General features: G+C 43.0%; 1 protein-coding gene and 1 long non-coding RNA gene across 20 annotated transcripts in view; one reads left to right on the forward strand and one right to left on the reverse strand.

Moving 5' to 3' along the window:
• Positions 1-23807, reverse strand: part of LOC100051903 (cationic amino acid transporter 4) — a 40457-nt gene that overhangs the window by 1635 nt on the left and 15015 nt on the right. For 4 of the 18 annotated variants that reach the window (XM_070275206.1, XM_023646665.2, XM_070275207.1 and 1 more), the window contains 2 exons: positions 1257-2275; positions 151-791 (listed from right to left, as the gene is read on the reverse strand). In XM_070275206.1, the coding sequence (XP_070131307.1) occupies positions 172-791; positions 1257-2235 (1599 nt within the window). In that variant the 5' untranslated portion in view covers positions 2236-2275 and the 3' untranslated portion in view covers positions 151-171. The other 14 variants (XM_023646666.2, XM_070275200.1, XM_070275201.1 and 11 more) reach the window with 8 other exon arrangements.
• LOC102148449 (uncharacterized) lies at positions 2165-22437 on the forward strand. Of its 2 annotated transcripts, none has more exons than XR_011441281.1 (5): positions 2165-3075; positions 11921-11996; positions 17123-17249; positions 17739-17922; positions 21184-22437. It is a non-coding gene; the product is annotated as an uncharacterized lncRNA (long non-coding RNA). The 2 variants fall into 2 exon arrangements; XR_011441280.1 differs by having other exon boundaries at positions 2720-3075; positions 17123-17245.

Here is a 23807-nt window from a genome sequence, read left to right on the forward strand (position 1 = left end):
GACAAGGGCCCACCCGCCATGCAGAGAGCAGGGTGTGGGGCACTGGCCTCCCCCACCCTGAGGCCCTGGTGCATCCTGCCATGGCAGAGAAGGAAGGGGCAAAGGGAGCTGGCTGGGCTGAGCGCGGTGGGTGCTGGCTGGAGGAAGTACCTGAAAGGTGTCCTGCCGGTGCTATTGCTGGTGGGCCCCCAGGACGAGGAGACTGAGCAGAAACGTGGCGGAGCTGAGCAGGAGCAGCAGGGTGTAGCCCCAGGGCGGGAGTTGCAGGGCCGAGTCCCCGAAGACCAGCACGCAGCCCAGGGTGATGGCCGAGGCCACCAGGACACCGAGTGCCCAAGCCACGGCGGCTCCGGGTCTGCACCCACCCAGGAAGCCGAGGTAGGGCCTCAGGGCTGGTCGCAGCTGCCCAGGCTCAGGGGCTGAGGCTGGCTCTGTGCCCACCAGTTGTATGTGGTCTGAGAAGGAGTTGTACTCCTTGGCCATGGGGCCAGGGCTGGCTGGGCCCAGGGAACTGGCTGGAGGGGCCTTTTGGAAGCGTAGCACAATAATGCTCGTGGCCACGAAGGTGTAGGCCATCAGTGTGCCGATGGACAGGAACTGGACCAGTGCCTCAAGGTCCAGCAGCAGCACCAGGAAAGCCATGAGGGCCCCAAACACCAGGATGCCCACCACAGGCACCTGGGTCCGGGGGTGCACATGGGCAAACACGTGGAAGAAGAGCCCGTCGACGGCCATGGCATAGATGATGCGAGGCAGGGAAAAGAGGGCGGTGAGCAGGACAGTGTTCATGGCTGTGACAGAGTGTGGGAGAGAGGTCGGCGTGGTGGGCAGGCCCACCAAGGGCTGCTGCTGGGGGCCAGGGCATGGGTGGCCCCTTGGGAACATGGGCATGAGTTTTCTGGGCTCTGAGAGTGAGCCTGAGTGTATGTGGGTGCTGGATTGTTCCCCCTCACCACCCAGGAATGGGACACCCCAGTTGAGGTGACAGGCCCACTGAAGAATCTGATGGGGGCTGAGTCCCTCTGCCTGGCAGGATCTGGAAGTGCATGCCCAGAACTGACATTCTATGTACAACTGGGAGGGGCGGTGAGGAGGTCCCTCCCAACAAGCCCGGGTGGAGAGTTTAATCATTAGCACCTTCCTGGGCCCAGGATGCAACTGGGAGCACAGGCCCAGATGGAGATATGCTCCCTGGAGGCTTAGGGCAGGGCCCCACCACCCTGTTCCCTCCCTCATTGTCCAGAAGGGCCCCTTACCGCAGATGGAGCCAGCCGCCACGATGAAGCCCGCCCAGCTATAGCCTCGCTGGTAGAAGGCATCAGCGAGTGCTGAGTTAGGGTCCAGGCTGTGCCAGGGCACCATGAGGGTGAGCACAGTGGAGACGAGGATATAAGCACCAGCCGCCAGGCCAAGTGAGATGGCGATGGCCATAGGCACTGCTCGCTTCGGGTTCCGGGCCTCCTCGCTGGAGGCAGCAATGACATCAAAGCCCACAAAGGCGTAGAAGCAGGTGGCAGTGCCAGTCATGATGCCAGAGAAGCCAAAGGGTGCAAAGCCACCCTCCTCAGCACTCCAGTTGTGTGGGCGGGCCAGGACAAACCCCAGGATGATGATGAAGAGGATGATGGCCAGGCTGATGGCAGAGAAGGTGCGGTTGACCCAGGAAGAGATGCGGGCTCCGCAGGAGATGAATGTGGAGGCCAAAAGTACAATGCCAGCAGCCAAGAAGTCCGGGTACCGGGCCAGGAAGGGCACCTGCCAGATGCCCACATGGGCCTCAGTGAAGTTGCGGATGCGGTGGCTAAAGATGGAGTCCAGGTAGCTGCTCCAGGCGCGGGCCGTGGCAGCCCCACCAATGAGGTACTCAAGGAGCACATCCCAGCCGATGAGGAAGGCCCACAGCTCACCTATGGACACATAGGTGAACAGGTAGGCAGAGCCAGTGCGGGGCACACGTGCCCCAAACTCTGCATAGCACAGGGCTGCAAGCAGGGAGGCCACGGCGGCCACACCGAAAGACATGAGCACCGCAGGGCCAGCCATCTCCTTGGCTACAGTGCCTGTGAGCACATAGAGGCCTGAGCCCACCATGCAACCCACACCCAGTAGGGTCAGGTCCAGCGTGGTCAAGCAGCGCCGCAGCGATGTCTCCATGGTGTACTCCAGTGGCTTCAGCCGGTTCAGCTTCTGGCAGAAGCATGCCAGGCTGGCAGTGCTGGGCAGCTCCTGGGCCATGGTGGGTGGCTGAGACAAGCACCAAGCCAGCTGCCGGCACCTACGAGAGCCAGAGAGGAGTGATAGGCTGCCCTGGGTCCTGACCAGCCTTCAATCCTTGCTCTGACCCTGCCCTGGGGACCCAAGCCTGGAACCACTGGCAGCTGGAGGGCTGGATGAGGCAGGCTCAGGGCCTGCCAGCAGGGTGGGCAGGAGGCCACAGGGAAGCATGGGGATCCCTTCGGCCTGCCTCCTGGGCAAGGAACTGGATGATTGGGAGGGGCTCTGAGAGTGGGTAGGGGGCAGCCCCAGGGAGCCCGGCTAGGAACCGCTCCAGTGGTCTGGGATCCCAGAGCAGGGTGGAAACCCGAGGATTCCCGGGAGCTGGGCCAGGTCTCCAGGACCCGGAACAGGAGCGACTCTGTGGCCCTGGCAGCAGCCCAGGCAGCCACCGGACCTCAGACAGAGGCGTTCATCCCCCCAACCCCCGCCTCGTCGGGCTGGTGTATCAGCGCACCCTGCTCTGAGCCTCAAGCCAAAGCCTCGCGCTCCGCCCCCGCGCCCCCACACGCTGCCGCCGCTGCGCTAGCCACTTCTGCCGCGTCCCTGTCCCCAGGTACCTGAGCCTTCGCCTCCTCTCTGGCCTGAGTCCGTCCCCACAGGACTTACTGTGACTCACCTGCTGTCACCGCCTCCTCCTCTCTGCGTGCTGCGCCCGCCCCGCCCGCGCCGCCTGTGCGCAAGGCCCGCCCCATCCCGGGCTCCAGATCCAGCGCTGGGCCCTGCCTCGTGGTCCCACGCGTACTCAGACCACGCTACCCACTCCTCACACGGTCAGGACCAGCGCTCCCCAGGTTCTAGGTAAGCCCTGTGACTGTGCCCGGTTCACAGATGAGGAAGCCCAGGTAACTGACTAGCCCAGGTCACCAAGGTGGCCTTGGGAGGCCAGTGGAGGCTAAGGTCCAGGTCTGGGTGGGGTCTGGAGCCACTGCTGCAGACACCCGCCTTGATCTCTCATCCCAACACACTGACTCCACCAGCGGGGCACCATCCAGGCCCCTCGACCCTGTGAGGTGTGGGGGCTGCGGGAGTCAGGCAAGACGCTGGTAAGATGAGGGTCTGAATGTGGCTTGGAGGCCCTGGGCAGTCCCTGACCTCTGGCACAATGGGATGGCAGTAAGCCACCCTCACCCACTGACGAGGGAGTGCCCGGCTGTGGGGAGGGTTCTGTGAATTGGCAGAACTCGTGCTGGCTGTTCTGTTCTGAGCTTCCAGCTACAGACAGTGTCCTGAAAGGAGGCAAGCAGACCCCTGGGGACCACCTCCAGCCCTCCAACTTGGGGCACCCCTAGGGCCCCTCAGACCCCAATGGCAGCCCCTCCCAGCCCAGGAGCACCTGTCAAGCTTGGAGGACCCTGGGGGACCCTAACAGCAGCTCTCACTTGTGGATATCCGTGAGAGGTGTTGTGGACTGAGCATCTGCTCCATGCCAGTCCCTGCATCATGGGGATCCATCACCTGTCTCATCATGTGACCATCACAAACCCCCTCAGGCTTATTTATTCCTGGGGCTGAGTGGTCTTTGTCCTTCTGCTCTTCCCACTCCTTTGAAAGTGGAAAGGCTGGTGTGACAGGGTGTGAACTTGTTTACAGCAAAATGAGGACCATCCATCCAAGCAAAGCAAAACCAAAACAGTCATCCTCTTCCCCCAGAACTCTCTCCATGTTGTCAGGTTTACATGCAGTTTGTGGAATAGGACGTTAGGGGCACCTGCAGGCTGTCTGGCTCAGTGGCTGGTGACAGTTTGGTGGACTCCCAGGCGAGACGGTGCCACTTAGAACACTCTGCCTGGGGCTGGCCCCGTGGCTGACTGGTTAAGATCATATGCTCCGCTTCGGAGGTCGAGGGTTTCGCTGCTTCGGATCCTGGGCACAAGCATGGCACCACGCATCAGGCCACACTGAGGCGGTGTCTCACATATCCCTTCTGGTATGTGGCTGACGTTGTCTTGAGGAGCTTCTCAGATGGGCTCCCACTTCCTGCAGGGGTGACACCTCCCGCACCTCGCTCCTTGTGGCCTAAACATAACTGAGCAGAGTTCCTTGTTCTGAAACGCCTTCACAGAAACCCAGAAAAATGCATTTCCAACCAAGAGACCTGGGCAGTTGTGTAACAGGAGCTCCCCCAAGGCCTGACCGATGGCCACCTGAGAGCTGGAGTGCAGGGTTTCAGAGCACTGACTTTTTATCCACCCAGAGAGGGGCTCTCACCACACCCCCTTCACAGGGGCCAACATCCAATGGATACTCGTGGCCAAGCATGGTCGACACAGTAAACTGTAAACTTCCAGGGACATGGCTGGGCCAAGTGCTGGACCCCAGCGAGCAAGGCAGTTACACAGAGCAACACATGGAGATGCAGTGAAGAGAAAGCACCAAAAATACAAGGAGAAGAAGAGAGAATGCTTCCTACCTCATCCTACACAGCCAGGAGCACCCTGACACCAAACCCAACAAAGACATCACAAAGAAAGAAAACTACAGACCAATATCATTTATGAATATAGATGCAGGACTGCTAGACTGAGTATTAGCAAATCGAATCCAGCAACATATAAAAAAGACCAAGCGGGATTTATCCCAGGAATGCAAGATTGATTTAACAAATGAAAGTCAATCAGTGTAATATGCCATACTAATAGAATAAAGGACAAAAACCACATGATGGTCTCAACAGACACAGAAAAAACAGTCCACAAAGCTGGACTAGAAGAGACCGCCCTCAAACTGATGAAGACCATCCGTGAAAATCCCTCGGCTGCTGTGCTCAGTGGTGAGACACTGAAAGCTTTCCCTTTGCTCAGGAACAACATCGGGAGGTCGTCTCTTCACTTGTATCCAACATTTTACTGGGGGCTGCCAGAGTCCCGCCCCGGCTGAGTCCAGGTTCCTGAGGGCTGGATGGCGTCGGCGCAATGAGGGGAAAATAAAGAGGATGTGAGACTTGGGTTGGTGTTAGCAAGTCCAACTTTACTGTGCACAAGTGTCATTTATATATTTTTCAGGATTAGTACAGAAATAGCTCTACAAATATTCTCAGAGAGATAAGGAAGTAAAAAACAAGCACAAGAATATTTATTAGCATTCTATTCTATAGAGCATAAGGTTAGTGGTAGTCTTCTCCACAATTAACTAGTGTTTGTTGTCTCTAAGCTAAAAGAGATAGGTACCTAGACATCTGTTGTAATTCATGGTAAAGTTAAATCAAAGAGAGAAGGTCCAGACCTCCGGACAGGACAGCATTCCGTCTGGTTACATCCTGGGGGAGCCATCCCCCCTACCTCAATCATTTACACCATTAGTGTGGATGGTTAATGGGAACAAAAGGCAACTCCAGGGTATCTTATCCCCAGGGCTATCTGCATTCTCAGCGGGCAGTTAAACATCTTTACATTCCCGCGCCCTTTAGGGGGTGAAAGCATTCCTTTGTCTTTTAGATTGTGGAGCTAACAGTCCCTTAAGCGCACTGCCCGGAGAAGATATCATTTTGTTAGTAAAGTAAAGGGCTGAAAAGCTAAGCTAAACTATATATCTTCAAGAATAAAAAACAGAAATAAGTATAGACATAACCTTGATAAAAAGCATGCATATAATTCAGAAAGTATCAGGGGTGTCGGCCAGCCATTCTTCACTGAGGGGCATCCCTGCACCCCTCGGCCCTTCTACTCATCAATTATTTATTATTTATTGCTTTTAGGAGAAAACCTCTATAACATTTTAGCAGAAAGCAGAAGGTCAAGAATAATATATAGATACTTCTTGATCATCCAATTAACCAGCAAACTGGGAAAGATGATGCATATGTATTTAGACAAAGAACTGGAGGGAGAAGGAAACATTAACCAGATGGAGGCCATAAACCTAATTCGACATCTTATCTGGGCAGGGTTCCTTTCTGCTTGTCTCAAAAAGGGACTATGTGCTCCTCCATTAATTAACTGAAAAATATCTTGAAAGTTACCTGCAGGTGGTCACATTCTCTTACTATGTCTAATTTTCCCAGGAGGTAGTGCCTCCCAAGCAGCCACCCAAAGGAGTGAAAACTGGAGGTTAAGAAAGGAAAAGGAATGAAGGGCAATTAAAAGCAGCACAGGTTTCAGAACTATGTGAGGGGCCGGCCGGTTATTCTTCACCAAGGGGTGACCCTGCACCCCTCGGCGTTAATCGGCTGGACCCTGTCAAACAGCCGATCAAATGATGTAGCCACGGCTCCCGGCAGGGGGCTCTGGTCATGACAATTAGGGGAGAACACGAAATAAAAGGAATCCAGATTGGAAAGGGAGGAGTAAAACTATCTCTGGCCTCAGATGACATGATCTTAAGTAGAGAAAAACCCTAAGGAATCCACACAAAAAATATTAGAATGGATAAACCAGTTCAGCAAAGGCGCAGGATACAAAATCAATATACAAAAACCTACTGTATTTCTCTACACTAACAATGAACAATCTGGAAATGAAATTAAGAGAACAATTCTGCCTGCTTAGAGTCAAAAAGAATAAATTTACGTATAAACATACTTAGAATAAACTTAACAAAATGAATGCAAGACCTGTACACTGAAAACGACTAGACATCTTTGAAAGAAATTAAAGAAGACCTAAATAAGTGGAAAGACATCCCACGTTCATGGACTGGAAAAGTTAATATTGTAAAGATGGCAATACTCCCCAAGCTGGTGTAGAGATTCAGTGCAATCCCTATCAAAATCCCAATTCCCTATTTTGCAGAAATTATCAAGTTGATCCTAAAATTCGTGTGGAGATGAAAGGGACCCAGAAGAGCCAAAACAATTTTGACAAAGAACAAAGTTGGAGGACTTACACTTTCTGATTTCTAACCTGACTGCAAAGCTACAGTAATCATAACAGTCTGTTACTGAAATAATGAGAGATATATAGATCAATGGAATAGAATTGAGAGTCCAAAAATAAGGGCAATTAATTTTTTTTAAATTTATAGCCAGTTGATTTTTTTAAAAAATAGACTTTATTTTTTAGAGAAGTTTTAGGTTCACATCAAAATTGAGCAGAAGGTAGAATTCCCATATACACCCAGCCCCTCCACATGCACAGCTTCCCCACTATCAACATCCCCCACCAGATTAGTACATCTGTTGTAACTGTTGAATCTAAATTGACACATTATTATCAACTACAGTCCACGGTCTACATTAGGGCTCACTCTTGGTATTGTACATTCCCTGGGTTTTGACAAATGTATAATGACGTGTGCACACTATTACAGTAAGCCCTAAAAGTCCTCTGTGCTTCACCTATTCTGCCCTTCCTCCCCAGTAAACACTGGCAACCACTGATCTTTTCACTGCCTCCATAGTTTTGTCTTTCCAGAATGTCATATAGTGGGAATTACACAGTATGTAGCCTTTTGAGATTGGCCTTTTTCACTTAGTAATATGCATTAAGGTTGTCTTATGTCTTTTCCTGGCTTGATAGCCTTTATTTTAGACACTGAGTAATATTTCTTGTCTGGATGGTCCACAGTTTATTTATCCATTCGCCTACTGAAGGACATCCTGGTTGCTGCCAAGTTTTGGTGATTATGAATGAAGCTGCTGTAAACATCCATGTGCAGGATTTTGTGTGGGCACAAGTTTTCAATTCATTTGGGTAAATGCAAGGAGTGTGGTTGTTCAATCGTTTCTTTAGTTTTGTAAAAAACTGCCGAACTGTCTTCCAAAATGGCTGTGCCATATTGCATTCCCAGCAGCAATGAGTGAACATTCCTGTTGCTCCACATCCTCAGCAACATTTGGTGCTCTCAGTGTGTTGGATTATTGCCATTCTATCAGGTGTGTGGTGGTATCACGTTGTTCTTTAAATTTGCAATTCCCTAATGACATATTATGTGGAGCATCTTTTCATAGGCTTATTTGCCAACTGTATGTCTTCTTTCATGAGGTGTCTGTTCAGATCTTTTGCCCATTTTTAATTGGGATCTTGGTTTTCTTATAGTTGATTTTTAAGAGTTCTTTGAACATTTTGGATAACAATCCTTTGTCAGATATGTCTTTACAAATATTTTCTCCTAGTCTGTGCCTTGTCTTCTCATTCTCTTGATGGCCAGTTGATTTTTTTTTTTTAAGAGGTGGCTGATTAGCTTTTCTTTTTTTTTTCTTTTTTTTTTATTGAGTTATTGATAGGTTACAATCTTGTGAAATTTCAGGTGTACATTAATGTTTGTCAGTCATGTTGTAGGTGCACCATTTCACCCTTTGTGCCCACCCCCGACCCCACCTTTCCCCTGGTATCCACTAAACTGTTCTTAGTCCATAATTTTAAATTCCTCATATGAGTGGAGTCATACACAGATTGTCCTTCTCTCGCTGGCTTATTTCACTTAACATAATTCTCTCAAGGTCCATCCATGTTATTGCAAATGGAATGATTTTGTTCTGTTTTGCAGCTGAGTAGTATTCCATTGTATATATGTACCCCATCTTCTTTATCCATTCGTCTGTTGCTGGACACTTCGGTTGCTTCCAAATCTTGGCTATTGTAAACAGTGCTGCAATAAACATTGGGGTGCATAGGACTTTTGGGATTGCTGACTTCAAGCTCTTTGGATATATACCCAGTAGTGGGATGGCTGGATCGTATGGTAGTTCTATTTTTAATTTTTTGAGTAATCTCCATACTGTTTTCCATAGTGGCTGCACCAGTTTGCATTCCCACCAGCAGTGTATGAGGGTTCCTTTTTCTCTGCAACCTCTCCAACATTCGTTGCTATTAGTTTTAGATATTTTTGTCATTCTAACGGGTGTAAGGTGATATCTTAGTGTAGTTTTGATTTGTATTTCCCTGATGATCAGCGATGATGAGCATCTTTTCATGTGCCTATTGGCCATCAGTATATCTTCTTTGGAGAAATGTCTGTTCATGTCTCCAGCCCATTTTTTGATTGGGTTGTTTGATGTTTGGTTGTTGAGTTGCGAGAGTTCTTTATATATTATGGAGATTAGCCCTTTGTCGGATATATGACTTGCAAATATTTTTTCCCAATTAGTGGGTTGTTTTTTTGTTTCAATCCTGTTTTCATTTGCCTTGAAGAAGCTCTTTAATCTGAGGAAGTCCCATTTGTTTATTCTTTCTATTGTTTCCCTTCTCTGAGAAGGCATGGTGTCCGAAAAGATCCTTTTAATACTGATGTCAAAGAGTGTACTGCCTACGTTTTCTTCTAGAAGCCTTATGGTTTCAGGTCTCACCTTTAGGTCTTTGATCCATTTTGAGTTTATTTTGGTGAATGGTGAAAAAGAATGGTCAATTTTCATTCTTTTACATGTGGCTTTCCAGTTTTCCCAGCACCATTTGTTGAAAAGACTTTCTTTTCTCCATTGTATGCCCTCAGCTCCTTTGTTGAAGATTAGCTGTCCATAGATGTGTGGTTTTATTTCTGGGCTTTCAATTCTGTTCCATTGATCTGTGCACCTGCTTTTGTACCAGTACCATGCTGTTTTGATTACTGTAGCTTTGTAGTATGTTTTGAAGTCAGGGATTGTGATGCCTCCCGTTTTGTTCTTTTTTCTCAGGATTGCTTTAGAAATTCTGGGTCTTTTCTTGCCCCATATGAATTTTAGGATTCTTTGTTCTAACTCTGTAAAGAATGTCATTGGGATTCTGATTGGGATTGTGTTGAATCTGTAGATTGCTTTAGGTAGAACGGACATTTTAACTATGTTTATTCTTCCAATCCATGTACATGGAATGTCTTTCCATCTCCTTATGTCGTCATCCAATTCTCTCAGAAAGGCCTTGTAATTTTCATTATATAGGTCTTTCACTTCCTTAGTTAAATTTACCCCAAGGTATTTTATTCTTTTTGTTGCGATTGTGAATGGTATTGTATTCTTGAGTTCTTTTTCTGTTGGTTCATTACTGGAGTATAGAAATGCTACTGATTTATGCAAATTGATTTTATACCCTGCAACTTTGCTGTAGTTGTTGATTACTTGTAACAGTTTTCCAATGGATTCTTTGTGGTTTTCTATATATAAGATCACGTCCTCTGCAAACAGGGAGAGTTTCACTTCTTCCCTCCCTATTTGGATTCCTTTTATTCCTTTTACTTGCCTGATTGCTCTGGCCAGGACCTCCAGTACTATGTTAAATAAGGGTGGTGATAGAGGGCATCCTTGTCTCGTTCCTGTTTTCAGGGGGATGGCGTTCAGTTTTTGCCCATTGAGTATGATGTTGGCTATGGGTTTGTCGTATATGATGGCCAGTTGATTTTTGACAAGAGAGCCAAAGCAATTCACTGGGGGAGAGAATAACCTTTTGAACACACTGTGCTGCAACAACTGGATCTCCACATGCAAATGAATGAAGTCAGACTCCCACCTCACACCACTTACAAAAATTCATTCAAAATGGATCAAAGATCTAAATCTAAGAGCTGAAACTATACAGGCATACCTTGGAGATGTTGTGGGTTCTGTTCCAGACCACTGCAATAAAGTGAATGTCACAATAAAGTGAGTCAGGTGAATTTTTTGGTTTCCCAGTGTATATAAAAGTTATGTTTACACTACACTGTAGCCTATTTTATGTCTAAAAAAAGAATGTACATACATTAGACATTTTATGTCTAAAAAGAGAATGTACGTACATTAATTTAAAAATACTTCATTGCTAACAAATGCTAACCATCATCTGAACTTTCAGTGAGTTGTAATCTTTTTGCTGGTGGTGTTGTAATCTTCTTGCCTTGATGGCTGCTGACTGATCAGGGTGATGGTTGCTGAAACTTGGAGCGACTGTGACAATTTCTTCAAATAGCCAACAGTGAAGTTTGTTGCATCAATTGACTCTTCCTTTCACGAATAATTTATCTGTAGCATGTGACACTGTTTGGTAACATTGTACCCACACTAGAACTTCTTTCGAAATTGGAGTCAGTTCTCTCAAACCCTGTGAGTGCTTTGTCAACTAAATTTTTGTAATATTCTGAATTCTTTGTTGTCATTTCAACAATCTTCACAGCATCTTCACTAGTAGATTTCATTTCAAGAAACCACTTTCTTTGCTCATCCATAAGAAGCAGCTCCTGATCTATTAGTTTGATCCTGAGGTTGCAGCAATTCAGTCACATCTTCAGGCTCCACTTCTGATTCCAGTTCTCCTGCTATTCCCACCACATCTGCAGTTTCTTCCTCCACTGAAGTCTTGAGCCCCTCAAAGTCATCCATGAGGGTTAGAATCAACTTCTTCCAAACTCCTGTTAATGTTGGTATTTTGACCTCTTCCCATGAATCATGAATGCTCTTAACGACACGTAGAATGGTTTTTCCTGTCCAGCGGTTTCTCAATTTACTATGCCCAGATCCATCAGAGGAACCACTGTCTATGGCAGCTATAGCCTTACAAAATGTATTTCTTAAATAATAAGACTGGAAAGTCAAAATTACTCCTTGATCCATGATCAAAGTGACTGCCCAGATCCTGCAGAATGGATGTTGTGTTAGCAGGCATGAAAGGCTTGTAACTTCTCCAGGAACTCTTATTTGACCATCCCTATTTCCTGAGACTGAAGGAAAATTTTAAATCAGAATTTCCCTGAAACTCCTAGGAAAAAACTTGCGTTTTTTTCTCTCCATCCTTTGAAGTTGTAAATTTTTCCATTTTTTTAGAATGTAAACACTCCAGGAGATAACAGCCCACAGTCACCTGAGACTCAACCTGGCTCCTCAATCAGCAAAGCCTGAGGTAAAAGAAAAAGAAGGGGGGAAATGTTTTCTTTCAAATGCAGGCTGCTAGAGAGGTTCTCTCCCCAAAAATCTAATTCATCACATCCTTATCTAAAAAGATAAATCTTAAAAGTCTTCTCCACAAATATTAACAACAACAAAAACTTTTAAGCAGGTACACTTAACTTGTTCCATCTGCTAGAGAGACAATTATTAATAAAGTAGGGAGTTTTGTATTCTACCTGATTCATGGCTGAAAATTTTTTTTTTGAGGAAGATTAGCCCTGAGCTAACTGCTGCCAATCCTCCTCTTTTTGCTGAGGAAGGCAGGCCCTGAGCTAACATCCGTGCCCATCTTCCTCTACTTTATATGTGGGATGCCTACCACAGCGTGGCTTTCCAAGTGGTGCCCTGTCTGCACCCAGGATCTGAACCAGCGAACCCCAGGCTGCCAACGCAGAACGTGCACACTTTGCTGCACCTCTGGGCCGGCCCCTGAAAATTTTTAAATCAAAGCTATAAGATCTGTCTGTGTCAGCCTATATATATGTATGTACATTATATATGAGTGATATTTTTCTACCTCGAGATGGTATTAACAAAATTATTTTCTAAAGAGTTCTACTTAATGAACTTAAAGTAAGAGCTTACATATATTACTTCTAAATATAAAAGAAACTAACCCAAATGTTTTTCAAATTAATATGCTATAAAATAATCCTTGTTAATTAAAAGCTTGTTTAAGTTTGTTGGTTTAATTAAAATAGGCATGTCTTGGGGCTGGCCCCGTGGCCGAGTGGTTAAGTTCGCGCGCTCCGCTGCAGGCGTCCCAGTGTTTCGTTGGTTCGAATCCTGGGCGCGGACATGGCACTGCTCGTCAGACCACGCTGAGGCGGCGTCCCACATACCACAACTAGAAGAACCCACAACGAGAAATATACAACTATGTACTGGGGGGCTTTGGGGAGAAAAAGGAAAAAATAAAAAATCTTTAAAATAGGCATGTCTTCAGAGTTATCAGCACTGGATATAATGGAAACATACACCTTTTATTCTACCTGGGTTATTAATCAAATACGCTCATGTTATCACTGTTAGAAAATTTGTCAACAAGAAAAGATTAAGTTAAAATGATAGCTAATTGCTTTAACGTCTCATGAAATTTTCATGAATAGTCTAAGTATCATTGTTAAGAACAAATGAATTATATAGATGCTAGTTAAATAAGGAATTTTAAGTGCAAATATTGTTTTATGTATACTTCAAAGTAGCTTCTCCAAATCTTTTGGAACTTGAAATCTTAGAGTTTTGCTAAATGACAATAAGTGATGGAAAATTCATTGAATATCTAGACAAGAAAAAATAGATCTCCAGATAAGATAAAACAGGAATATGTTAATTACTGCACAGGGGGTTTGTTGATGCCAATAATCTACAATCAATCTATAAATCAAAATTGGGGTGAGTTTATTATAAGCCAGATCTGAGGACTATCCCAGGGCCTTCTTTCCCCAAGGAAGGAAGGGCATCAAAGAAGTGGGGTGTACAGAGTGGCTATATTCCATCTTGGAACAAAGAGCATACACCAATCACATATGACAGGAGTGTCCCATTTACAGTTGTCATGAGATTGCTTTGCTGGCACAACAGATCAGTGGTCAGCAGGTCGGTGGTCATAAGATGGGTGGTCACAAGGTGAGTGCAGCAGGTCAGCAATTAATCCTTAGTTTAGGGAGAGATGCTTATCCTTAAAGAAATGCTGATATGGGGGAAGTTACATCCCTATCTTTAAGGGCATCATTCTTGTCTTGGGGACATAGTAAATGCTTAAAGCAGGTGTACAATGCATGTTCAACAGGCCATGTCAGGCCCTTTTGGAAAAACAAGGTGAGGCCGAATTAGTTTCAATCCAAATGGTTCCCTCATATACTCCACTATATCCTATTACTTGTCATTTACTTATCATTTTACCCTTTTTGATCTATAATCTTTTGATAGAAAGCATTGATGATCAAAATATTGTCCCTCGGGACCAGAGTGGTTGCTGTCTGCCCTGGGTCCATCATGTCCCTCAGTGCCAAGCTTTTATCTCATTTGTCCAGTTGTCCACATTGGGGGGAAATAGTTGGATATAGTGGACAAGCATAGAGTTGTATATATTAACAGACAAGCATTTCATAGGTTTTTCAATTAATTTTAGGTTGTTGCACAAACATTGTACATGTGCTTTTCCATGACTCCTCATGCTCACATTGTTTACAATTACAATTGCAATCTGGATCAAAAAAGGAAACCAATACCTGAAGGGGGCCAACCAAACAAATCAAGACTAGCTGTAGGATCGCTTAAGACATTGACCTGCTTTTCCATGTGCTTTAGCAGAGATGACACACTGGAAGATTCATCAGGTATAAAAACACAGCATTCAGTTTGAAGGACTGTACATGTACCACCTTGGGATACAGATAGAATATCTAAGCCCATTCTATTTCGAAGAACAGCCTTTCTCATTAAAGACATTTTAGTATTTAATAAGGCTATTCCTGCTTGACTATCATTAAGGGTTTGTTGAGTAAATTTCGTCAGGGCTTCTATATGTGATATGACATCCTCTAGCCCCAAAGGAGGAACAAATACAGCTGCTCAGTGGCCATACCAGCGGAACACTGAATGAGCCCATCTGGCCCTAAAGAGAGGAAGATTTGCAACAGGTGTTAGCTCAGTGTGAATCTTTCCCTGCATCCAAGGGAAGCTCAGGGTGCAGCGTCCTAGCCATCCAGGCAGTAGCCAAGGTCAGAGATTTGTTCCACATAACCATTGAGTTCCATTAGGAGCCACCCAATAAACGTGTGGCCTTCGAGACCAGTCTGTTGCAAATCAACCACTTTCTTTAAGCATGATAATATTCTGAAAACCTTAAATGGAGCAGTTATAAAGTGGGTATATGGTTTGAGCATTACAAGGGTTTAAATGAGGAGATATAAGGTTGGGAATACGGGCCTGGTCCAGAGTCTTGGGACAGCTGTCTACAACAGAGGCTGTGTTCTTCTCATCCCCATTTGGAGGTATTTGTCTTGGTCACTCAAGTCAGGTGTCAGAAATAGGAGTTGAAATCCACTCAGGCAGAGGAGTCTTTTTTAACGAGAAATGTGAGTCCATGAGTTTCTGCCCTTTAATTCTGCAGCACATGGATTGGTTAAAAGTACCTGGTATGGTTCTTTCCAATAGAGCTGCAGAGAGTCTTTTATTTGATGCCTCTTCAAGTAAATAAATTCTCCAGGGTCTAGTCTATGATCCTTAGGGTCTTCACCTCCTGGGCGCTCTCTGTGAAAGGAGTCAGCTACAACTTTTCATTTCTTTCAAGCACCTCAATGAGACCCTGACAACAATGTAATATATCTCCCTTAAGCAAAGTTGATTTATACATTTCCTCATCTAATTGCATAGGCTGTCCTATTATTATTTCAAAAGGAGACAGCTGATGTTTCCCAAAAGGTGGTCAAACAAGATCAGGTGTTTACTGATCTTGTGTCATGAAACAATGCTCAGTTAGCCATTCAATCAAAGTGACAACAGAAACAGTAAAAAAAATCGTAACAGAGAAACCTCAGTTTTTTTGAACATAGGAAATTATTTTAACAAGCACAGATTTTCTGTCTTTTAGGTAGTCTTACTTAAAAATAAAGAAAAACCTTTTATAAGCTCTTTATCGAGAGCAGACTAAGAGTTTAAGAAAATTATACCTTTTAAGAGAAAGAGAAAACCAAATTCTAATTTTTGTACCAGCTTACTTCTGATATTAAAACTTATTCACTTCATTAAATTTATTTTCATTTGAGCCAATTTGACCATGTATAAAACTCTTTCTTCAGGGTTCCTTTGTAACAAACCTTCTATACCTTTCTTTTTACATTCAGAATTTGTCCCATGTCTTTCTTTTCTTCCCACTCTTAGAACTTTGGGACAAATTTATCTTTCTTAACAAAATGAACAAAAACATTTCCATTCTTTATAACTTTTTTGCTGAAAACATACATCTTTCCTTGAATACAAAGATGTTTTCCTTATTGATTTTTAGTAGTTTCCATCATATATATTAATTAGAATTTTTAACCCTTACAGACCTTAATTTTTAATGAAAACTAAGAAGTAAGCAATTATAAACTATCTTTTAGATTAGCATTTTGTGGCTTGGCAAATTTATAAATACCTTTTATAATTTGTAAAAACATGTTGCTTCATAGTACAATCTTTTAATAAAATAGAAGACATATTTACTAATAGACCCAAACATCTTTTGGTTTCTCTGTAATAAGAAGCCAAAAGTAAATAAACTTCAGTATTTTAATAATTAGCATCTAATATTTTATCTTACATGGAAATGACCTAGATACTCAATAAATTTTATTATTTAATTTAATTAGCAAAACTTTAAGGTTTCAAGTTACCAAAAGGTTTTGAAGTTATTTTAAATATACATGCCATAACATAATTATTTTTAAAAGTTCACCCAACACTTTTATCTATTTCACATCTATTTACTCCTTCCTAACAAATATTTAGATTGCCTACAAAACTTCATGAGACATTAGGCAAAATTAGCCATCAGTTTAAGTTATTATTTTTGTTAACCAGTTTTGTAATAGAGATAACATTGGCTTATTTGATCAACAAATTTAGAATAAAGGCTGCATGTCTGCATCATATCCAATGCTTATAACTCTGAGGACATGTCCATTTTAATTAAATCAACAATCTTAAATAAGCTTTCATTTACCAAAGATTAATTTTATCCAGTTAACTTGAAAGACATTTGGGTTAGTTGCATTTAGAAATAACTTATGTAAGTGCTTACATTAGCCAATTAACTAGAGCTCCTAATTTTGGCCATACCATCCGGAGGTAAAATATCACACATATATCACATACATATAGACACACATACACAGAGACTCCACAGCTATTGTTTTAAAATTACTGACATGAATCAGGTCCAGTAATATAAAGCTCCCTAGTTATGAATCCAAATTTTGTTTTCAGCCTCTTTTACTAATATTTGTGGAGAAGACACCCAAGATGCTACATTTTGGGCAAGGGGACGCTTATGGCCATTTTTTTTGGCCTTTTCCCTTTTTTTCCTTTCAGTCTTACGAATTGGTGATGGGCCAGATAACAGTTCCCAGAGAGGTGGGGCCATGATCCTTTCTGAGATGAAGGAGCTGGGTGGAATCTGAACTGCCTCTAGAGCTGCTTTTCCAGTCTTACAGGGTTTGTAAGTTGAGGACAGTTGTTCTACCTGTCCAACCGCATCACCCTAATTTTCTTCCTTCCATCTGGGTATTTAGTTTTATTTTAATTTAGGGAAGAAGGCCTAAAAAAGAATTCCTATCAGGCTCTGAACATCAACTTCCAGTTTGACCAAATTTCTGATGATAAGTTGCTAAATCCTTTCAAATACCTTGTCAGGTTTCAGCTGAGACAAACAGTAACTACCTGGCTGTATTGAACAGTTTCAATAATCTTTAATATAGCAGTTTCCAAGAAAAATCTCTCAGTCTCATTAACTCTAGGGGTAGACTACCAAGATGTCTGTAAAGTCATGGCCTAATATATTCCTTCAGGTACATTTTAAATGTAACTCTTTATTAGCTTTTTGCAACAAAACTTTCAATAAGGTTATTTTGGAATTTTGAAGTCTTTACTTCTTAAGTGCACTTTTTAAATAATCTTATCTAATTGGAACGTTCTTTCTAATGGCCAGTGTAATTCCCCTGAGGCTGGCAGCAGTTTGGTAGAACCCTTAGCCATGGATGGAGTGCAACCTACATTTCTGTCTGAGTATCCCTGACCACAATATGGGGTGAAACTACATTTTGTCTGATCATATTTTGGGACCTCAACCTGATGTTTAGTACGCCAACCTCTCAGAACGTGAAAAAAGCTTGGTAAGATTTTCAATTATCCTGGGTTATCCTGCCAGCCGTTTACAGCTATCTGCATTTCATTAAGCACTTGTAAGTTTCAGCATGAAGCCAGCCAGAGTTCCAAGGAAAGGCTGCTCATGCAGGAACTCGTCAGCCTTTAGAAGATTGAGTTCCCATTTTTCCTTTAGTTTTGTTTTACTATAAAGTCTTAATAATCTCTAGGGACAGTGCTGTGGGTCAGAAGTGTGCTGCTTGTGAATGTCACTCCCCAAAAAGGTCATGAGCACTCTCCTAGGTGTCTTGGCCCCTTGCACCCACCAGCAGTCTAAAACTCCCGTGGGAGCTCAGGGCACTGGACAAACAATTTATTCAGACTTTATGGATACAATTCTTTCCAGTTTAAAGCCAAATTAAAAAGGTCAGCCTGACCCATTCACTCCAAAGTTACCCCAAGGCTCCCCTGGCCTAGGAAATTACCCCTAAGTTTCCCTTACCTAGAAATTCCCCCCTTGGTTCCTCTTACCTAGGGTATGTATGGTACCCCTGTAAGACGCCTAGTCTTAAGGTTTGAAATAGCTCATATAAACTCTAGACCGTCAACTTAAAATAAGGAGGTCCAGGTTTCAGGGAAACTCACCAGGGTCACCTGAAGAATGCAGTGATCCAGGGTCGGGGGGGCAGGTGCTCAGTGGGCCCCTATTGGTACCAAATGCCAGTTCCATGTAGATTCCAGGTGGTCTCTGGTGGGTTTCTCTGAAATCCTGCTGACTATGCCAAGAAATCTTGATGCAAATAATCCATAAACAATCTATAAATCAAAATTGGGGTGAATTTATTATGAGCCAACCCTGAAGACCATATAGCCCAGGAGTGCTCCATTCCTTTGTGAATATACCATATGTTCTTTATCCAGTCCTCAGTCGATGGGCACTTAGGTTGCTTCCACATCTTGGCTATTGTAAATAGTGCTGCAATGAGCATAGGGGTGCAGAAGTCTCTTTGAATTGCTGATTTCAAGTTCTTTGGATAAATACTGAGTAGTGGGATGGCTGGGTCATATGGTATTTCTATTTTTAATTTTTTGAGAAATCGCCATACTGTTACATAGTGGCTGCACCAGTTTGCATTCCCACAGCAGTATATGAGGGTTCCTTTTTCTCCACAATCTCTCCAACATTTGTTATTTTTTGTCTTGGTTAGTTTAGCCATTCTAACTGGTGTAAGCTGATATCTTAGTGTAGTTTTGATTTGTATTTCCCTGATGATCAGTGATGATAAGCATCTTTTCATGTGCCTATTGGTCATCCATATATCTTCTTTGGAGGAATGTCTGTTCATATCCCCTGCCCATTTTTTGATCAGATTTTTTTATTTTTTTGTTGTTGAGTTGTGTGGGTTCTTTATATATTATGGAGCTTAACCCTTTGCCAGATATATGACTTGCAAATATTTTTTCCCAGTTGGTGGGTTGTCTTTTCATTTCAATCCTGTTTTCCCTTGCCTTGCAGAAGCTCTTTAGTCCGATGAAGTCCCACTTGTTTATTCTTTCTTTTGTTTGCCTTGTCCAAGAAGACATGGTGTCTGAAAAGATCCTTTTAAGGCTGATGTCAAAGAGTGTACTGCCTATATTTTCTTCTGGAAGTCTTATGGTTTCAGGTCTTACCTTTAAGTCTTTGATCCATTTTGAGTTTATTTTTGTGAACGGTATAAGAAAATAGTCTATTTTCATTCTTTTACATCTAGCTGTCAGGTTTTCCCAACACCATTTGTTGAAGAGACTTTACTTTCTCCATTGTATGTTCTCAGCTCCTTTGCTGAAGGTCAGCTGTCTGTAGATGTGTGGTTTTATTTCTGGGCTTTCAATTCTGTTCCATTGATCTGTGCACCTGTTTTTGTACCAGTACCATGCTGTTTTGATTACTGTAGCTTTGGAGTATGTTTTGAAGTCTGGGATTGTGAAGCCTCCAGCTTTGTTCCTTTTTCTCAGGATAGATTTAGAAATTTGGGGTCTTTTATTGCCCCATATGAATTTTAGGATTCTTTGTTCTATTTCCATGAAGAGTGTCATTGGGATTCTGATTGAGATTGCATTGAATCTGTAGATTGCTGTAGGTAGTATGGACATTTTAAGTATGTTTATTCTTCCAATCCATGTGCATGGAATGTCCTTCCATCTCTTTATATCATCAATTTCTTTCAGGAAAGTCTTGTAGTTTTCATTGTATAGGTCTTTCACCTCCATCGTTAAATTTATTCCAAGATATTTTATTTGTGAATGGGATTGTGTTCTTGAGTTCTCTTTCTGTTAGTTTGTTATTCGAGTATAAAAAGCAACTGATTTCTGTGTGTTGATTTTTGTACCCTGCAACTTTGCTATAATTGTTGACTATTTCTAGTAGCTTTCTGATGGATTTTTTAGGGTTTTCTCTATATAACATCATGTCACCTGCAAACAGCAACAGTTTCACTTCTTCATTGCCTATTTGGATTCCTTTTATTTCTTTTTCTTGTCTAATTGCTCTGGCCCAAACCTCCAGTACTATGTTGAATAAGAGTGGTGAGAGTGGGCACCCTTTTCTTGTTCTTGTTCTCAGAGGCATGGCTTTCCGTTTTTCCCCATTGAGAATGATGTTGGCTGTGGGTTTGTCATATATGGCTTTTATTATGTTGAGGTACTTTCCTTCTAAACAGGAATGGAGATATTTTTGTTAAGAAAGTATATTAGTCCTAAAGTAAAACTGGTTATGGGGAAGAAAGGACAAATTCTGAATGTAAAAAAGAAAGTTTGTGGAAGAGGAACCCTGACAAAAGGTTGTGCATGGTTGAGCTGGCTAAGATTGGAATGAATTTCATTAAGCAAATGAGTTTTAATATCAAAAAGAAGTGGGTGCAAAATGGGAATTTGGTTTTCTCTCTGCTTTTGTTATAAGGACAAGGTTTCCTGGGCTTTTAATCTAGTCTTGATAAACGGATTATGAAAAGTTTTCTTTATCTTTGAGTAATCTGCCTGAAAGGCAGGGATTTTATGTTTTATCAAAATAATTTCCTGTGCTCTTTGTTAAAAGCTGAGTCTATCCTATTACAGAGAGCTAAGGTTTTGCGGCTATATAACCTTCTATATGTGTCTTTGAAATCTTTATGTCACCTTGGTTAGATAGATAATTAAATATTGTTTTGTAATGATTTTTGGTCCTATTTAGGCAAGTATTTTAAGACTTCTTTGATATTTTTGACAAACTTCCCAAAATCAGATTCTAAATGAAGTCTTTTTTTGACCTCTAGGTAACAGCGGGATTTTTCAGAGGATCGCTAAAACATCTCAAAAGATTGGTTTTCTCTCCTTATAAAAAGAGAGACATTAAGCTAATTAAGCTTATCTGATATGTTAAATTACAGGGGAAGTGTCGTCAAGTAAGAAATAACATTAAGCCTTCTTTATGTTATGTCTTTGTAAGTATGTTATAAGAGTTCAAGAAATTATGTGAAATTCCTGGGAGTCTAACATGTCCTGGGATAAAATGTTGTCTGTCATCAAAATTGAGGTTCACACTAAAAGTCAGGAAAGCTCCTTAGCTGATTTTCAGATAAAGGCAGCAACCACAGAATCTATAAAGATTGGCTTATGTGGATGAAGTTCACTCTGCCTCTGCAAAGAATAGTCCCTCATTGCCAGACTTTTGGCATCCTGATGTCCTTATAACATGGCAACAGTCTGCTCCTAAAGCACAGAAATTAAGGTGGTTGAACAATGGCTGTAAATTCAACAAACAGTCAGAACTATGGAAAACTGAAGATGGCTGCTGGGCTTTTCCCAGCTCCCTGGCAAATCCCATTTTTCAGTTTTTAAATTCCTTCACCCAGTACAGGAGAAACTATTTCTGTCCCCAGAGGCCTCAGAACTCCTCCCTCGGGGTCCTTTGAGCACCTGAAGCCAGACTTCACTCAGCTGCCACTTCCTATGGCTCATCAATACGTTCTTGTTGTTGTCTGTGGTTTCTGGATGGGTTAAAGCCTTTCCCTTGCTACAAAGCTGATGCCCTCACAATGGCAGAGAAACTGCTAGAACACATGCTTCCCACTTGAGATGTACCTTCCACGATCTCCAGGCACCCGCTTCAATGGGCAAATCATACGACCCTTAACAAAAACTTTCCAAACTCTTGGGATTATCACTGTCCCTGTCACCCTCAATAATCAGGCAAAGTCAAGAAAACTAATGAAAAACTAGATTCAAGCTGAAGAAATATTAAATTACATAGAACTACATGAGGTGAGAAAGATGCTCTAATGTTTTGTTTTTCCAGATTTAAAGAAATCATTTCTCTTAATCTATTGACAATTTGGTAACACCTACCTTTGTAAAGAAAGGTGAAACATTGACTTTTTCTCCCTACCTGATCCCTCCAGAATTCAGAAAGTCTCAGCAAGTGTTCTTATTTCACTTGTATAAATGGTCAGGCCAACTTTTTAATATGAGTAAATTAGTTTTACTGTGATTATCTTTGGCAAAAAAAAAAAAAAAAAAATTGAGGCTAATTGTAGAGAGAAAAATTCTGTTTGCACCTTTGTAGACATTAGATTCTAGTCCTGTTAATTGTCTCTGAGGTTTGTTACACACTGTGGACTGGACTGCCCTGGCCTAAGGTATTGCCTTCGGCCTTGCTGGCTGTTGGCAGTGCCCTCTTTGGAAAACATAGACTAACTCCACATGGGACAGTCACCAGCAGATCAGTGTCTGTTGGTCCACAACCTTCTGCTGCTCCCCTGTTGTCTTATGTGAGTGTGACCAGCTCCTGTGAGTCTCTACTGTCTTATCCCCAGCCCATTACCAACAGGTTAAAGACACTTTCCTGGATCCCACTTTAAAGGGTCCTGTTGGTCACACTTTACAGCCTGGTGACTGGGTATTCTGGAAGCATCAGAGGAGGAGGCCAGCCCTCGAGCGCCACTGGGAAGGACCTCACCAAGTGCCCCTGACCACTGACACTGCTACCGAACTAGAAGAAATTGCCCCCTTTAGGTTACACCTTTGTGTGTGATTACCACCATGGGCTTATGAAATCTAGACAGTTGGCATATGGCAGGACAATGCCTTTCAGGATGCCATAATTTTCAATTTCAAGTTTTTGTTAAAGAAGAAACCCAATTGCAGTCTCATAGGTCTAGGCAAGACTTCAAGACCCCCTTTTTACACCTCGTCTTCCTCTCCACTGATTATCATTGACAAAGGCTTTGCCCCTTTGACTGATGTTGTCCATGATGAGCTGCTGATTAAAAAATGTATCCCTAACCATAGCCACACTGGCAAATTCTACCGCTCAAGCCCTAGCTCAACAACAATGATCCGTGGATTCCCTAGCAAGGGTCATATTAGATAATCAAACAGCACCCCATTATCTCCTTGCAGGACAGAGTAGCATCTGTGTCACAGCCAACACCTCCCGCTGTACCTGCATCAACTTTTCCAGTGAAGTTGAGTTATAAATTGGAAAAAAATCACAAAAATAGCACAGGATTTCTGTAGTCCAATGTCTTTTAGTAACACTTTTTGGTTCCCTATTAGTGTTTTCAGCTGCTTCCTTCAGGTAAAGGTGCTTGGATAACACCAGGACTTCAACTATTGTTTATGATTATTACTGGAAATGTGCTATATGCACTCGTATTTAAGCTTCTTGTGCTGCTACTCACTCAGATCTGCTCCAGAACTTCTACAAACACCAAGATCATGGTCACTCAACATGTTGAACTGATAGATAAGTTATTCATCTGAAACTTCAGGTAATCAGATGAAATTCCCAGGCAGGGAAACTCCCTAAGTGTTGTTTCTTTTTTATTTATTTATTTAGTTTTATTTTTTAAAGATTGGCACCTGAGCTAACAACTGTTGTGAATCTTCTTTCCCCCGC

Source organism: Equus caballus, chromosome 8 (assembly GCF_041296265.1).
Source record: "Equus caballus isolate H_3958 breed thoroughbred chromosome 8, TB-T2T, whole genome shotgun sequence".
Taxonomy (NCBI): domain Eukaryota; kingdom Metazoa; phylum Chordata; class Mammalia; order Perissodactyla; family Equidae; genus Equus; species Equus caballus.